This window comes from Thunnus thynnus, chromosome 1 (genome assembly GCF_963924715.1).
Source record: "Thunnus thynnus chromosome 1, fThuThy2.1, whole genome shotgun sequence".
NCBI classification, from domain to species: domain Eukaryota; kingdom Metazoa; phylum Chordata; class Actinopteri; order Scombriformes; family Scombridae; genus Thunnus; species Thunnus thynnus.
The window spans coordinates 4,009,214-4,024,183 of NC_089517.1; the positions used below are offsets into that span (position 1 = coordinate 4,009,214).

A 14,970-nucleotide genomic window follows, 5' to 3' on the forward strand; every position below is an offset into this window, starting at 1 on the left:
CAAAAACCTGCGTGGACTAAAAATACATCAGACCAGGATGAAGTGCTTGGTGCAGGAGCCGACAGTACAGCGCACAGGGTCTGACAGTGCAGCACACAGGGTCTGACCCTGGTGAGACGCAGGAGGAGCCCAGCCCGGAATCACCCCACAGTACCCAGCACCTCCAAGCACCAGACGCTCCATCACCAGGTACAGTAGTCCAAAAGGCGCAGGTGACATGGCCCCCAGCCAGCATGCAGAGAGAGTGGCACCAATTCGGGGAAGACACTGCCTGAATAATATCAAACATGTGGAAGGGGATGCTGACAGCTGTCTGGAAGCCATGTCTGCAGTCATTGTAAGTTATGGAGCAAAGTGATTTGGATAAGAGAAGGAGAACAAAAGAACAGGAAAGATCCACCAGCTGCGGCAAGAGCTCCAGGTCCTCACAAAGCAGCACTAGAGCGCAGAGGAGGAGGAGAAACCACCACTTGCTGAGCTCCATAACATCATCAGGAGGAAGCTCATGACCCTGCAGAGGGCAGAGTGGCGCAAGAGATGGGACAGGGAGAGAGCCAGGAAGAGAGCTGCTTTTATAGTCAACCCCTTTGGCTTCACAAAGCAGTTACTTGGTAGCAAGCACAGCGAACATCTCACATGCTTCAAGGAGGAAGTAGATCACTTTCAGCATGATCCTATGAGAGACCAGGAGCTGGAACACCAAAGAGCCCTTCTTGACCAACCAGCCCCAAAAGTCAACTTTGACATGAGGGAGCCGAGCCTGAAAGAGATCCAGAAGGTGGTGAAAGCAGCTAGAGCCAGCTCAGCCCCTGGACCGAGTGGAGTACCATACAAGGTTCACAAGCACTGTCCAGAACTACTCAAACTCCTCTGGAAACTCACATGGACAATGTGACGCAGGGGGGTCGTTGCCGAGCAGTGGAGATTATGCTGAAGGTGTGTTGAATCCCAAGTAAGAGAATTCCACAAACATTGAGCAGTTTAGACCTATCTCGCTGCTAATTGTCGAAGGCAAGATTTACTTCAGCGTCTTGTCCCGGTGGACGACAGACTTTCTGCCAAAGAACAACTATATTGACACCTCAGTGCAGAAAGATGGGACTCCAGGGATGCTGGGCTGCCTTGAACATACAGTCACCCAGCTGATTAGAGCGGCACGTGAGGGGTTGTGCTGTGGTAAATCTGGCTAATGCATATGGGTCAATACCACACAAGTTGGTAGAGACTGCACTAAACTGGTACCATGTTCCCAGTAAGATCAAGGACCTCATCCTGGATTACTATAGCAACTTCAGATTGAGAGTAACTTCTGGGCCAGTAGCATCAAGTTGGCATCGGCTGGAGAAGGGCATCATCACTGAACGTACAATATCAGTCACCCTCTTTGCCCTTGCCATGAACACGGTCATAAAAACTGCAGAGGTGGAGTGTGGAGGCCCATTAACCAAGTCTGGCATGCGACTGCCCCCCACCAGGGCCTACATGGATGGCCATTCTCTGTACCAGGCAGCAGATGAATCCTCCAAGGACTGAAGAGGCTTATCAAGTGGGCAAGGATGAGCTTCAGGCCTGCCAAGTCCAGGTCACTTGTTCTGAAGAAAGGCAGAGTCTCTGACAAATTCTACTTTGCCCTGGATGGCACCGCAATTCCATCTATGAATGTGAAGTCAGTCACGAGTTTGGGAAAATGTTTTGACCACAGCCTCAGGGATGTGGCAGCCATCCAGGCATCAAGGAGCTAGAGACCTGGCTCAACAGAGTGGACAAGTCAGGACTGCCTGGAAAATTCAAGTCCTGGATATACCATCATGGCATCCTGCCATGGATCATCTGGCCGTTGCTGGTTTACAATGTACCCATCACATCAGTGGAGACAATGGAGAGGAGAATCAGCGGATACTTCTGCAGGTGGCTCAGCTTACCATGCAGCCTTAGCAGCGCAGCTCTGTACGGGAAGAATAACATCCTGCAGCTTCCTTTCAACAGTTTCATGGAAGAGTTTAAGGTCTTCCAGCCTAGAGAGGCATTGCAGTACATAGACTCCAATTATCCCAAAGTCTCAGCGGCTGGCAATGAAATCCACACTGATAGGAAATGGAGCACCACCGGGGAGCTGGAGAGGGCAGAAGTGACCCTGAGGCATAAGGCGGTGGTGGGGGCAGTGGCAATTGGAAGAACAGGCTTGGGAGGCTTTCCGACGCCTCAATACAACAAGGTCCAGGGCAAGGAGAGGCTGCTGCTTTTCCAGGAAGAAGTGAGAGCATAAATGGAGGAAGCAAGAAAAAGCAGTATGCTAGGCATGTAGCAACAGGGGGCATGGATGAGATGGGAGAGTGCAGTGGAACAAAGGTTCACTTGGACTGACATCTGGCGAGCAGAGCCCCAGTGCATAAAATTCTTGATCCAATGATGATGCCTCCCAGCACATCCATAGGATGCAGGTAAAGGTCCTCACATTAACAATACTTATTCATAGTGATAATTTTCCTGTGTATTTTTACAATTTATAACGTTCAATAACTTATACTGGATTACTGTGGTTGCGATCTGATTCTGTTGAATGTTGGTTAATTAACTGTCAGTATGCACAGTAAGTCGACATATAAAAGTGATGAAGTTCAACAACTTGAAAGTATTAAAAGTAATGTGTTTTACAGAATTAAAGTGAACAAAAGTGAACATATATTAATGAGAGCATACATTTTTATTGATCAATTAAGCAAGAGTATCAAGATTGACTTCAGTCTCCTCAATTTTTTTCCCATGTAATGAGAGCATTTGACATAGAAATGATTGTGATAAAACAGGATTACACATTACAAATCAATCTAGATTGTTGTTTTAAATCATACAGTAATACAGAATAGTAGAAGTACTTGTAAAGTTTCTTGACATTCTACAGCGTTGACCACCGCAAATGAACAATCACCCAGCAGCTGCAGTGCCAGCTGATCATCCTTTCAGTGTGGCTCAATATAAAACTTTCTGGGTTACAAGGCTCACACACACTTTTTGTTCCTCTCTGGAGTATTTTTCAGTGTATACAAAGTAGACATTTTAAGGATGTTAAATGATAGTTTAAGATTTTTGTTTGCTGCAACAATTTCTCCTGTTAATACTAGCAACATAAAGATTTCTTCAAAAACAATTTCAATATAGGTGACAATAGACAAAATCCACAGTGCTTGTTCTGTATAGAAATACATTTTAAAGGTCAACAAATGCTGATATGAGGCTTCTGCAGAGTGAGTTAAACAAATCAATTTGGTATCTTCCAAAGCTAGTCTTTGTGGTACAGAATTCCCTCTTTGTGTCCTTCTGTCATGCCTCAGCAATCAAACACTGTCCGCTGAAGCACAAAGAGGAAATTTTGTATTAAAAATATTGTAAGTTTGAAAGATAACCACTCAATTTGTCTAACTCAGACTGCTGAAGCTTCATATTAACTTTATCTGAACTTAAGAAGCAATGTTTACACAGAACGAGGACTGGATTCTGTCCATCATTTCATATCACCTCAGGAAGGGATCTTCTTACAGCTAGAATGAGCAAGAGGAGCAACAGCAATGATCAAACACTGTTTTAATGTATACAATAACAAGTGAGTATTGTTTTAAAATGGATTTATAAAAATGTGAACCTAATCTTTAATATAAAATTGATTAATTTAGATGTACACATAAATCACCTGTTATTTCTGATACACGAACACCCAATATTTGATAGCAGAAATTATCAAAATTGCTTTATAGTTTCAAACATAATGAATATAGAATTGGTATTCTGCACATGCTGCTGTCCTAGCTTTCAAATACGGGCAAAGGTTGGTATTTGACCTTTGACATTTTGGTTTTGTACATGACCACTGCACTGATCATGCCAACAGCTGCTAGAAGACATCCAGCGATGAATACCAGGTTCAGGTTCAGGTTCAGGTTGGTCACTGGAGAAAAGAGAGACAATTTGAATTTGAGGCAGACAAACAAGGCAGTTGTGCTGTTCAGAGAACATTTTATGTTTCATGTAATCATACCTGTGTTTACAGTGCTCTCTGCTGATCTCCTTAGGCGCAGTGGACCCTGGGAAACAAAGTGGCTTGCACTTTGGATGACGGCCTCCCTCTTGCGATGATGATGGTGGTGACTTCCCGACCGTGTGGAGTTGATGCATCCCCGTGAGCATCTGGTGTTGGGGTTCCCTGCTTCACACATCAGGACTGAGCAGCTGATGTACACCTGAATATAACAGGACATGCTGTCATTATATCAGCAGATATACTGATGTGTCTCTAAGTAAACAAATAGCTGAGTTGTTTGTACTCAGACCCCACATACAAGGCCAAACCTCTGCTCCACTTTGCTTAGCTTAGCTTAGCGTTAAGACTAGAAACAGCTAGTTTAGCTCTTTCGGAAGATTCCAAAATCGACGTACTAGCCCCTCAAAACTTCACTAATTAACACACTTTATTTTGCTTGTTTAATCTGCACAAAAAACACGAAGTGTAAAATTGTAAAACTCTAGGACGTAACAGTTCTCAGCTAAGAAATATTCTGGCTGATGACCCCCTGTAAAAAAACAACTTGTAGTTTTTACACTTCAGTGTTTGTACAGATTAAAAATAAGATATCCATGAATATTCATTTGTGAGCTTTAGAGGTGCAGCATTGCAGATTTTTTAACCTTTGGACAGACCTTGGCTAGCTGTTTCCTCCTGTTTCCAGTCTTTATGCTAAGCTAAGCTAACCGGCTCCAGCCTCTTGTTTACTTTCAGCAAAAAGCAAATAAGCACATGCACAAAGTGTAAAACTAAGCATTTAGAGATATCACCAAAACCTTTCACAGTCATTTGCTCCAGTCTAACTGAATAGTTCATTCCTTACCTGGTCATGCATTCCAATGAACTTGAAGGCCTCCATGCAGAACCTGAATTGTCTCTGATTGTCGGCGGAATGGGTTTTAACAGTCTCATCCACGTTACACCTAGCCAAAGCAACAAAAAGAGACATGAAACTTTGTCTCTGTGACTCCAAGCCTTACAATGGAAGCTATTATATGGGCAGAATATAAATATGCTATTGAGGGTATTTACAGGATAAGGAAAAGAAACATGGTTATGCCAAAGAGGTGAAGTAAGTACAACAGGGTTTTTTCAGGCATTAGGACATTAAGACATGTTCATATCACATAGATAAACCTCTAAGGTAGAAGGAGATAACCATCTACTAGCAGAAACACACTGGTGGAAGATAGATTGACATTTAATTTCAATCTGGATGGAGAGTTGGTGGTGTACAATGCACCCAGGTCACCTTTTATACAGACAACCATTCACGCTTACATTCACCACTTCACCAAATCTGTATGTCTTTGGTCTGTGCAAGGAAACCAGAGCTCCCGGGATAAACCCACATATACTGGACACAAGAAGAATATACAAACGTCTCATAAAGGTTCTGCTATTTCCTCTGCCACCATTAGGGTGTGTACTCATGCCTACCCATTTTCAATGATGGGGTAGGTTGGCCAGTAGTTGGGGTTATCATATGGTGCAGCCCAGCAGGACTCCACAAACAGCTCAGTGTTGTTGACTGAAGAGGAGGCCTCGATCTCCATGTAGACCCTGCTCCCTACGTCATACTCCAGAGGGTATGAATTTGGATCTTTCATGGTTCGGAATTGATTGGTTTGGTAGAACTCAAACTGGTAGGTGAATGTGCCGAAGCCTTTCTCCCACACTGTGACATTCTTCCTGTGTGCAGTGAAACCCAGTGTCACATTTCCCCGTTTGGGGTACTGGCAGTAGAACTCCACTTCCAGCAGGTGTTTCCTGGTGATCAGGTCTCTGTGGTTGTCAACCGTGGTGATTTCATTCTTGAAAATGAGGTAGTCCTCATCCTCCTGCAGAGTAAAAAGTTATTTATTCAGTCCTCAAAGCAGTGATCACAAACAGCAGATAATGAAACCAATGACCCTTCATTACCTCGAGCTGAGTGCCGCAGGCGTTGAGGGGGATGACAGCGATGACGTGTGTGCTGTTTGAGTGGTGTTGGAGGCTGCAGGCGATGTTGGTGGGATCACTGAGCTGCAGACGATCCTCATGGAATCCAGAGAGTGAAGATTTCTCAACCTCTACTGTCATTGTGGACTCACTGCAGATCACGTTGGTTTTAACTAGAGCAAGGGAAATATTTTTTAACCATTTTGTTCCCACATTATGCTGAAAACTGCATATTTTATACAGAGTGATAAAATCAAACAATATTCAAAAATGTGTAAGTAGGCAGCTGTGTTTAAAGGACAGGTTCACTATTTTTCAAGTGTCTTAAAACAGCAGTAAGGTGTCCATATGAACAGTGAAAGAGGTTTCCTCACTGTAAGCAATCCTCCTGTTCATACTGGCTACTAAAAGATCCCCTTCAAATGTGCTTTTAGTGTTCATGATGGAGGCCAAAATCCACCGTCATTCTGTGCAAAAATAGTCATATCAAGTGGATATCTGCCACATTTACAGTCTTTTTAGCATCAAATTCCCTCTTTGTGTTTCCTCGGACAGTGTTTCCCTGTTGAGCTGCGGTGGAAGTATAATAACAAAAAGAGGGACTTTCCAATTTACAGGGCCTTCAATTGGAACTTATTCATAGTAGCAGGTGATATATTTGGTGAAAATATACACCACTACAGTTGTAGTTACACTACAAAATCTTGACATTGAAGTAGGCCATTGACTCACCTTCCTCCTTCTTAATGTCCACCAGAACGCACCTCATGTCAGACTGATAGATGCCGGACCTGAAAAGCATTGGTGAACATTGATTTAACACTTTAACTGAGAGGAGTAATGCCACATATTATTGTTATTTGTTGTCTCTTAAATACAATCAAACTTGGAAAAGTGTATATTTTAGATAACTTTATTCATAAGTTAAACTGATGGCCTTACAAAGCTTTTCTTAACCCTCCTTGCAAACTTTTAATATTATTCTTACAATTATGAAATCTTGAAAATGAAAAAAAAACTGAAAATACAGATACTATTACCTTTGAATTTTAGATTTAACTTTTTATACATATTTGCTTGCTTTTTTGAATTTAATTATTTTAAATCTTGGCAACTTGATAGGTTCCATCTTTTATCATAGCTTTCTTCAATTTTCATTTTACAGTCACAACATGAGAGGTGCATTCTACCTTTTTGATTAGAGATGTACTTTACAAAACACCAAACACAGAGAAATGTAACTTACTGTGAAGTCGGGGTGGGGTGGTGATGGTGATGGCCAGTGACTGGGCTTTGAGTGGCAGTTACAGCAGACCTGCAAAATACGTAAAACAGTTAAAACATAGTTTTACACAAACATACTAATGCAAACATAAAAGAAATGAATCCAAGGCTCACCCTGTGAATGATTCAACAGCAAAGCAGATCGCATAATGATCTCCCAAGTCCTCTGGAATAGGCGTCCACCTAATGACAAACTCGTCATGTGTGGTCCTGTGTTTGCTGATGTTCGTTGGCCCACTAATGATGATATCATATATCCTGTATGAAAATAAAACAAAGAAACCAGAGATTTCCTCGTGATTACTGATGTTATTGGTGAAAATTTTTTACTGCCACATGGATCACTTTGGTTCACACTTACGTTGAGTATTGAGCTTGTGCTTTCACTCTGATCTCCACTTCTTTGTTGACCTCTGCATGGATGCGTTCTCCATTTTGGGGTGTTGGATTCACAAACCTTGGCAGGTACTCTCCCTCCTGACATGAGGGAGCAACTGGGTCCACTGGAGTTCAGAAAGAGATCGATTTAAATTCTAAAGTGCAACATGTATTCAATACCTATGAGAAAACTGCCCCTGTGCTGCTCTTTATGGATCAAAACTTTCAAGCTTTTACAGTCTGGCCACACCAAGGCATCTAGTGATGTCACAGCAAGTGTCTTTCATAAGCTGCCAAAGGCAAAGACACTGAGGTCATGTTCAGTGAATTTTTTCCCAGAATTTTGTTTGTTTTGTTTGTTTTGGCTACTCTTAAAGGGGAACTCCACCGATTGTACAAAGTAAAAACTAAGGAAACTAAAACTAAAACTAAAGTAAAAATAAGTCGCCTCAAGTGATGTCACTTGAGTCAGAGTCGGTTGGGGCGGAAGACTACAAGTCTGAAAATGAAAAAAATCCAGACCTCTGTAGTCTGCTCCTCATCTCTGCTTGAGACTAGCGACTCCAGGCTACATTAGCTGCTACTAGCATAATTCACCCAAGTCTCCAAACAAACAGTCAGTGGTTTAGTTGTATTGTGGGTAATTGTAGGTGCGAGGTTTTGACAAGGAAAAAGAATGACTGGAATAAAAAAACCCATCTCTTGTTCTGCTGAATTGATTTTAATCCTCTTTTTCCAAATCGTCCATTGTTAGTTGGACAATATTATAGGAGTGCAATGCTAAATGGGTTTCCTTTATCAGTTGATAAAATGTTGCTACCTCTTAGGCTTAATAAACCTTTTAAAACATTTTAAAAAGCTTAAAATGAGACTGTTTCACTCAGCTTGTGAAAATGTTATGTTTTGGAGATACATGGTTTTCACAGTACAGAGACCCTCATGTTGGGAAATGAAATTACAGACAATAAAACTGAATAGTCCTGATTAGGAATAACAGAATAGATATAGTGTCAAAAATTAAATTATTATTATTTTTTTAACCTGTTTTTAGTTTATGGTCAAACCCTCTAGGGCAGGGGAGACTTGGACTCCAGACCTCACTATTTCTGAAATCCTTGCTACGGGCCTTTGTAAATATCACACATTAAGGCCTTGCCAGAGCTGCAACATGCATGAATCTCTCAACCCATTTTGAGGTCACTACAACCACAGTTTTTTTGCTCAATGTGATTTAGTTGATTGACTCATGAAAAATATAGTCAGACAGTTAAGAGGAGTAAAACCTGACTTACCAAGCAAAGAGAAGTGCAAAGGTAGTTTGCTGAGGGGAGGAGTGTTGGCGTATGGGAGTCCTGTGGTCGAAGGGTACGGTGGGGGGGTTGTGGTTGAATGCTGCCCCCACCAGTTAGGTGTGATAGATGATGGAGACGTTGTGGCTTGTCCTCTCCTCGCAGTCAGTGGAGATCTGGAGGACTGGGATCCATCTGTGTAGGCCAGTGTGATGGGTTGTTGTGGGAAGTCTTCCACCACCAACTCAAATCCATAAACACTTGGGTTGGCATAGGCGTAGTGGTAGTGTAATGTGCAAGAGTCCTAAAAGTGTGAACATTTACCAGTTGATTGAGTCAAAGTATCAGTCCGTTACTGTACAATGTATTATGAAAAGGAGTTTTCAACTAACCTGATCCAAGTGGAAGCCTGACGGTTGGTCGCACCTGCTACACTCTGCACCTCCAATATTTCCATATCTGCATCGAACTTTGTCACCATCAGGATCAATGGACATCAGCCTGTATGTTCGTGGGCAGTTCTGAGGAACTCTTGAATATGCACAATAACATGAGTTAGTGACGGCTTTTTAACTTTAAACAAAAGGATCAAATCATCAGAATTACAAACATACAAGTCTGGATAACTAGAAATGAAAAACAGCAAATGCAGTAATACAGTAATAAAAACAATCACACTATTTATGTTTTGTATTTTATACAAAAGGATGGAATTCAATGTGCTTCACAAAAGTTCACAAAAGTAAAATGTATAAAGCAACATGCTGGTATTTGTATAGTAGAGTTCATAATTTGTTACATGTAGAATCAAAGACACACTTTTACTGTAATTCATAATGAAAAGAGAAGAACTTTGGTTTCTTTATTTTATTGTTTGGTTGATTGATTTGTTGAAAACACCTTCCAGGTAAGGTATTTGTAAATTGTTTTCACTTTGTGAAGACTGTGGCTTCTCCCTCATGTTTTGCACCACACATGGTCAAAATAAGTGAACACCCTTTTTATTCAATGAATAAATTAATTTAAAGCCACTGATTTTATGGGATATTATCATTTTACAGATTATTCTGGTGATATGTGTTTTTGTTCGCAGACATCAGAAACAGTTTGTGTGAAAATGTGTGAGGGCTATGATGCTTTCAGCACATTCATTTCAGTCTTTTTGGGCTTGAACGGCCATTTGCCACCACAGTGTCTTTTTCAGTACAACCACTGGGGCGCGCCAAAAAAGGACAATTTTAAATTCTACACAGTTTATGATGATTAGAGGATACTGTTTCACTCTAACTGCAAGAGACTTACCGCAGGAAAGGCAGAATGGCAATATCTGGTGACCTGTTTGGCTCCCCGGTGTCAGATCTTGTTCCCAAATCCACAGAAGCCAGTAGGCTCCAATACTGAACAGAGTTACGTGTTGAGATCCAACAGCAGCTAGCTGCCCTGGTAGGTGTGGAAACAAACACTCTTAAAGTACAGCATCTAATAACCACTAATTTTATGATAAGCAGAGCCACAAAATATACAATGGTGCGCAACTTGTTGAGTTAAAACAGGAATAAGATGCTCCATTAACTCTATTCAAAGAATAAATATTAAGAACAGTATTTATATGACTTAATTAAAAAAAACCTACCTCATTTGGAAAGGTTTGTCATTTGTGATACGTTTTGTCAACACTGTCTCAGTTTCACACCATTGGTTGTTATATTGTGGTGCATTTGTGCTCCTGTCAAGTATGCCTCTCTGACTTTTGACATTGTAGCCACAGTTGCCGGAGTAACAGTTCCAGGAGTGGGAGTACTGACAGCCATCATAGGTTGCCCGGTTTCGAACATCCACCTGTGGAAAAGGATCGAAATAAGCAGTCATGCATTCAAAGATGTAGAATTTTATCCTCATTTGTAGAAGGATGATTCTCTGTTTTGATCATAATTATTTTGGAGCAACAACAACTAAAGGCTCTATCTTGGTCAAAAAATGAATAGGTCAAAAATTTTACATTCCTGGATTCAATTATTACAGTCAGGCTTAAAGATATTTGGATATAAAGTTTCTGTTGGCACTCGTAAAATAACTTGCAGGTACAAACAAAAAATACATTTTATATATATATTTTAAAGGTTTTTAGGTTCTTACCCAGGATGTGTTGAGAAATAAAAAAAACCTGCATCTCTTGATGTAAATGCATACAGCATGAAAGCAACATCAGTGTGTGGACGGATTTTTACTCTCTCAAAATTGAAGATATATATCAATAAAGCCACAGCAAAGTAAGAACAATTTTATACAGTGCTTCTCATTATATTTAAAGAAACTTTACAAGACAAAAGGATTTTTTTAAAATGACAGTAAAATATATTACTAGAAAGAAAACATTCACATCATATATATTAAAAAGAAAGAAAAAATCTGCAACTTAAGTGGTGAACTTTGATAATATCAGGCAATGATCAAACCTAAATAAAGCAATAATAATTGTAATATAATATATGTAATACATTTTAATAAATTGTAAGTGATAAGTAAAGTGATTTCCAGTATATGAAACTAACATATTCACACATGATCCATAATGCATGTTGCATATTGTTAAAAGTTAAATTTCTCACCTTAAAACTTCCATCAGGGTTTCTTCCTTTGTAGCTGAAGGTCACAGTTCCACCGAAGTGATGAGACGCAGACGCCAGTGAGACCAGGAGCAGCTGAAGCAGGAGCACCTGTGTGGAAACCATGATGCACCAGACTCACCTCTGTCTCCAGATTCTCTGCCTCTCACATCCACCTGGAGCATCTTTATATACAGGTATGGAGGTGTGCAGAAGCTGAGCCTGTCGAAAGCCCTGGTATGTACACTATGCATGCTGAGCTCTGAGAAATGACAATAAAGAAATCTTAATCTTAATCTTCATCTTATTCTTAATCTAATGTTTCAGAACAATAGGTCAGCTGCATAGCTGGTTTTAGTGAACCTAATGATAGTTACATAAGATTAGATAATACTTTTCTCATGAATTGCTGTTAACATGGAGACATACTGTTCTCATCACAAATTATTGGGGAATTGAAACTTAAACACAATCAATGTTCTGTTATTGCATGACACATTTGTACACAATTCCCACTCTAAAACCTTTGAATGACAGTTTGGATGTTTTGTCATTGTTCAGCATTAGGAAGTTACTGTACATCCTGGACCTTATGTCTGGAAGACAGGTGGTGAGTGAGGTAACTGAGGTGAGATCTGATGGATTTATGGACAAATAGATTTGTGTATCATCAGCATAAAACTGGAAAGAAAATCCTGGAGCAGATAACTCGACCCAGTGGTAACATGTAGATACAGAACAGTGAAAGGCCAAGAATAGACCCTTGAGAACTACAGGTGATCTTTGCATAATCACTCAGATAAGACTTAAACCAGTCTGGAGCAGTCCCAGTCACACCTACCCTTCCTCTGTTTTATTTTTATCTCAAAATTTAAATAGAGGATAAGCCCCTTGAGATGCACCATCTTGTTTTTAATACATTGAATAATAAATTGAACAATACAATAACACAAACAATCAACATAATAACATCAACATGGACATACACACAAGGGCTCTCCCACCCTCCCAAACCCCACCTGCTACATCTGTTACATGAGTCATCTGTACAAAAAATCAGCAAGAAATAAAATAAATGGAAAATATCAAATAACATTATGACAAAGAATAAAGTCTACTTATGAACAAAAATGAAGGTACATACAATAAAAAACAAGAACAACTGGATTTAGGGCGGACAAGCAACAAGGTCTTGAAGTCATGGAAAGAAGTAATCAATTGGAGTGAGTTAGGCAAATTATTCCAATCTGATCAACAATCTTTTGTTTTATTTCTTATAAAATCAATATGAGGCCTTAAAGACAATTCAGAATCAATCCAAAGTCCCAAATATTTAAACTGATCAACTTTAAGTGGAGACCCATCAGTAAAATTAATAGCCAACTCAGAAGGTGAATGATTTAGATTATAACTAGTACCAAACAACATGCTACAAGACTTCTGCTTGTTTAAGATGAGATTGTTATTTAAAAAACATTTTTTAACACAAGAAAATTCTGATTGCAGAGAGCTTTGAATTTTAGTTATATCAGAATCAGATGTGTATATAACCATATCATCTGCATATAACAACAAAACAATAAGAACAAATTTTAGGAAGATTATTAATGAAAAATAGAGAAAAGTAAATGTCCTAAAATAGATCCTTGAGGTATACCCTTTTTGCAGTTTAACAGTTTAACAGTTAAATAATCTGATTGATTGTGATGAAAAGAAGCACACTGACGATTGTTACGGAAGTAAGAATTAAACCAATATAATATCTGTTGAGAGACACCAATAGCAGATGTAGCAAAGAAGATAATGCTCAACCAAGGGAGGGGGAGGGGGGGAAGAGAGACACAGAGAAACATAATAACAACAATAATAACAATAACAACAATAATAATAATAGAGACATGACTAGTAATAATAATAGCAAAAATAGCCAGAGAAGGTGTCAGGACCGACATCCACAGGACAACGCCGTCAACCCTCGGACTCAGGAGTTTCCTGTGAGACGAGAAAGCACAAAAACTCTGGGGAAGAAGCCAAGTTAGTAACTAATGGTACATGAATGCATACAGATGGAGAGGAGGAGGAGGAGGAGGAGAAGAGAGGAGCTCAGTGCATCATAGGAAGTCCCCCAGCAGTCTAGGCCTATAGCAGCATAACTAAGTGCTGATCCAAGGCGAGCTTGGCCGGCCCTAACTATAAGCTTTATCAAAAAGGGAATTTTTAAGCCTACTCTTAAACGTAGAGAGGGTGTCTGCAACCTGGACCGAATCTGGAAGATGGTTCCACAAGAGAGGAGCTTGATAGCTGAAAGCTCTGCCTCCCATTCTAATTTTAGAGACTCTAGGAGCCACCAGTAAGCCTGCATTCTGGGAGCACAGTGTTCTAGTGGGGTAATAGGGTACTGTGAGCTCTTTAAGATATGATAGTGCCTGACCCTTAAGGGCTTTGTAGGTGAGGAGAAGGATTTTAAATTCAATTCTGGATTTTACTGGAAGCCAATGCAGCAAAGCTGAAATGGGAAAAATATGATCTCTTGTTCTAGTTGTTGTCAGTACACGTGCAGCTGCATTCTGGACCAGCTGGAGAGTCTTTAGAGACTTGTTGTGGCAGCCTGTTAATAAAGAATTGCAATAATCCAGCCTAGAAGTAACAAATACATGAACTAGTTTTTCTGCATCTGTTTGAGACAGGATATTCCTGATTTTTGCAATATTATGTAAGTGAAGAAATTGTTTTATGTGGGAGTTAAAGGACTTATCCTGATCCAGATCCAGATAACTCCCAGATTCCTTACAGTGGTGCTGGAGGCCAGGGTAATGCCATCTAGAGTAGCTATATCATTAGATTCTAAGGTGTTTAAGGCCAAGCATAATAACTGTGTTGTTAACTGATTGGTTTCATCTGGCTTCATTGATAAATATAATTGGGTATCATCTGCATAACAATGAAAATTAATGGAGTGTTTCCGAATAATATTACCTAAAGGAAGCATATATAAGGTGAATAGTATTGGTCCAAGCACCGAACCTTGTGGAACTTGCATGCATAGAGGATTCATCATAACGTGTACAAACTGAAATCGATCTGATAAATAGGATTTAAACCAATGTAATGCAGTTCCTTTCATGCCAATTAAATGTTCCAGTCTCTGTAATAATCTCTAATAGGATGTGATGGTCAATGGTGTCAAATGTGGCACTAAGATCTTACAAGACAACTACAGAGAGACGATTGATCATATCTAGTAAAGAGGTGCTAACTAAGGGTAAGACTTCTTTAAGCAGCCTAGTTGGGATGGGGTCTAAGAGACAGGTTGATGGTTTAGATGAAACCAGTCAATTAACCTTTGTCTAAAGATGAGACTATAGTGTTGGAAATTTTTACAATGGCAGTAGTGGTAGAAAATTAGAACGAAAAC

General features: G+C 40.0%; 1 protein-coding gene across 1 annotated transcript in view; it reads right to left on the reverse strand.

The window, feature by feature from the left end:
* Positions 1-2,705: 2,705 nt before the first annotated feature.
* LOC137189345 (uncharacterized) overlaps positions 2,706-14,970 on the reverse strand; it is a 79,019-nt gene continuing 66,754 nt past the window's right edge. The window contains exons 2-15 of the mRNA XM_067599163.1: positions 11,559-11,740; positions 10,583-10,788; positions 10,252-10,389; positions 9,342-9,480; positions 8,953-9,253; positions 7,644-7,785; positions 7,397-7,540; positions 7,245-7,316; positions 6,731-6,789; positions 5,981-6,171; positions 5,498-5,898; positions 4,881-4,980; positions 4,034-4,235; positions 2,706-3,943 (exon numbers count right to left, since the gene is read on the reverse strand). Of these exons, the coding sequence (XP_067455264.1) occupies positions 3,801-3,943; positions 4,034-4,235; positions 4,881-4,980; positions 5,498-5,898; positions 5,981-6,171; positions 6,731-6,789; positions 7,245-7,316; positions 7,397-7,540; positions 7,644-7,785; positions 8,953-9,253; positions 9,342-9,480; positions 10,252-10,389; positions 10,583-10,788; positions 11,559-11,681 (2,361 nt within the window). The 5' untranslated portion in view covers positions 11,682-11,740 and the 3' untranslated portion in view covers positions 2,706-3,800. The remainder of the gene's footprint in view (positions 3,944-4,033; positions 4,236-4,880; positions 4,981-5,497; positions 5,899-5,980; positions 6,172-6,730; positions 6,790-7,244; positions 7,317-7,396; positions 7,541-7,643; positions 7,786-8,952; positions 9,254-9,341; positions 9,481-10,251; positions 10,390-10,582; positions 10,789-11,558; positions 11,741-14,970) is intronic.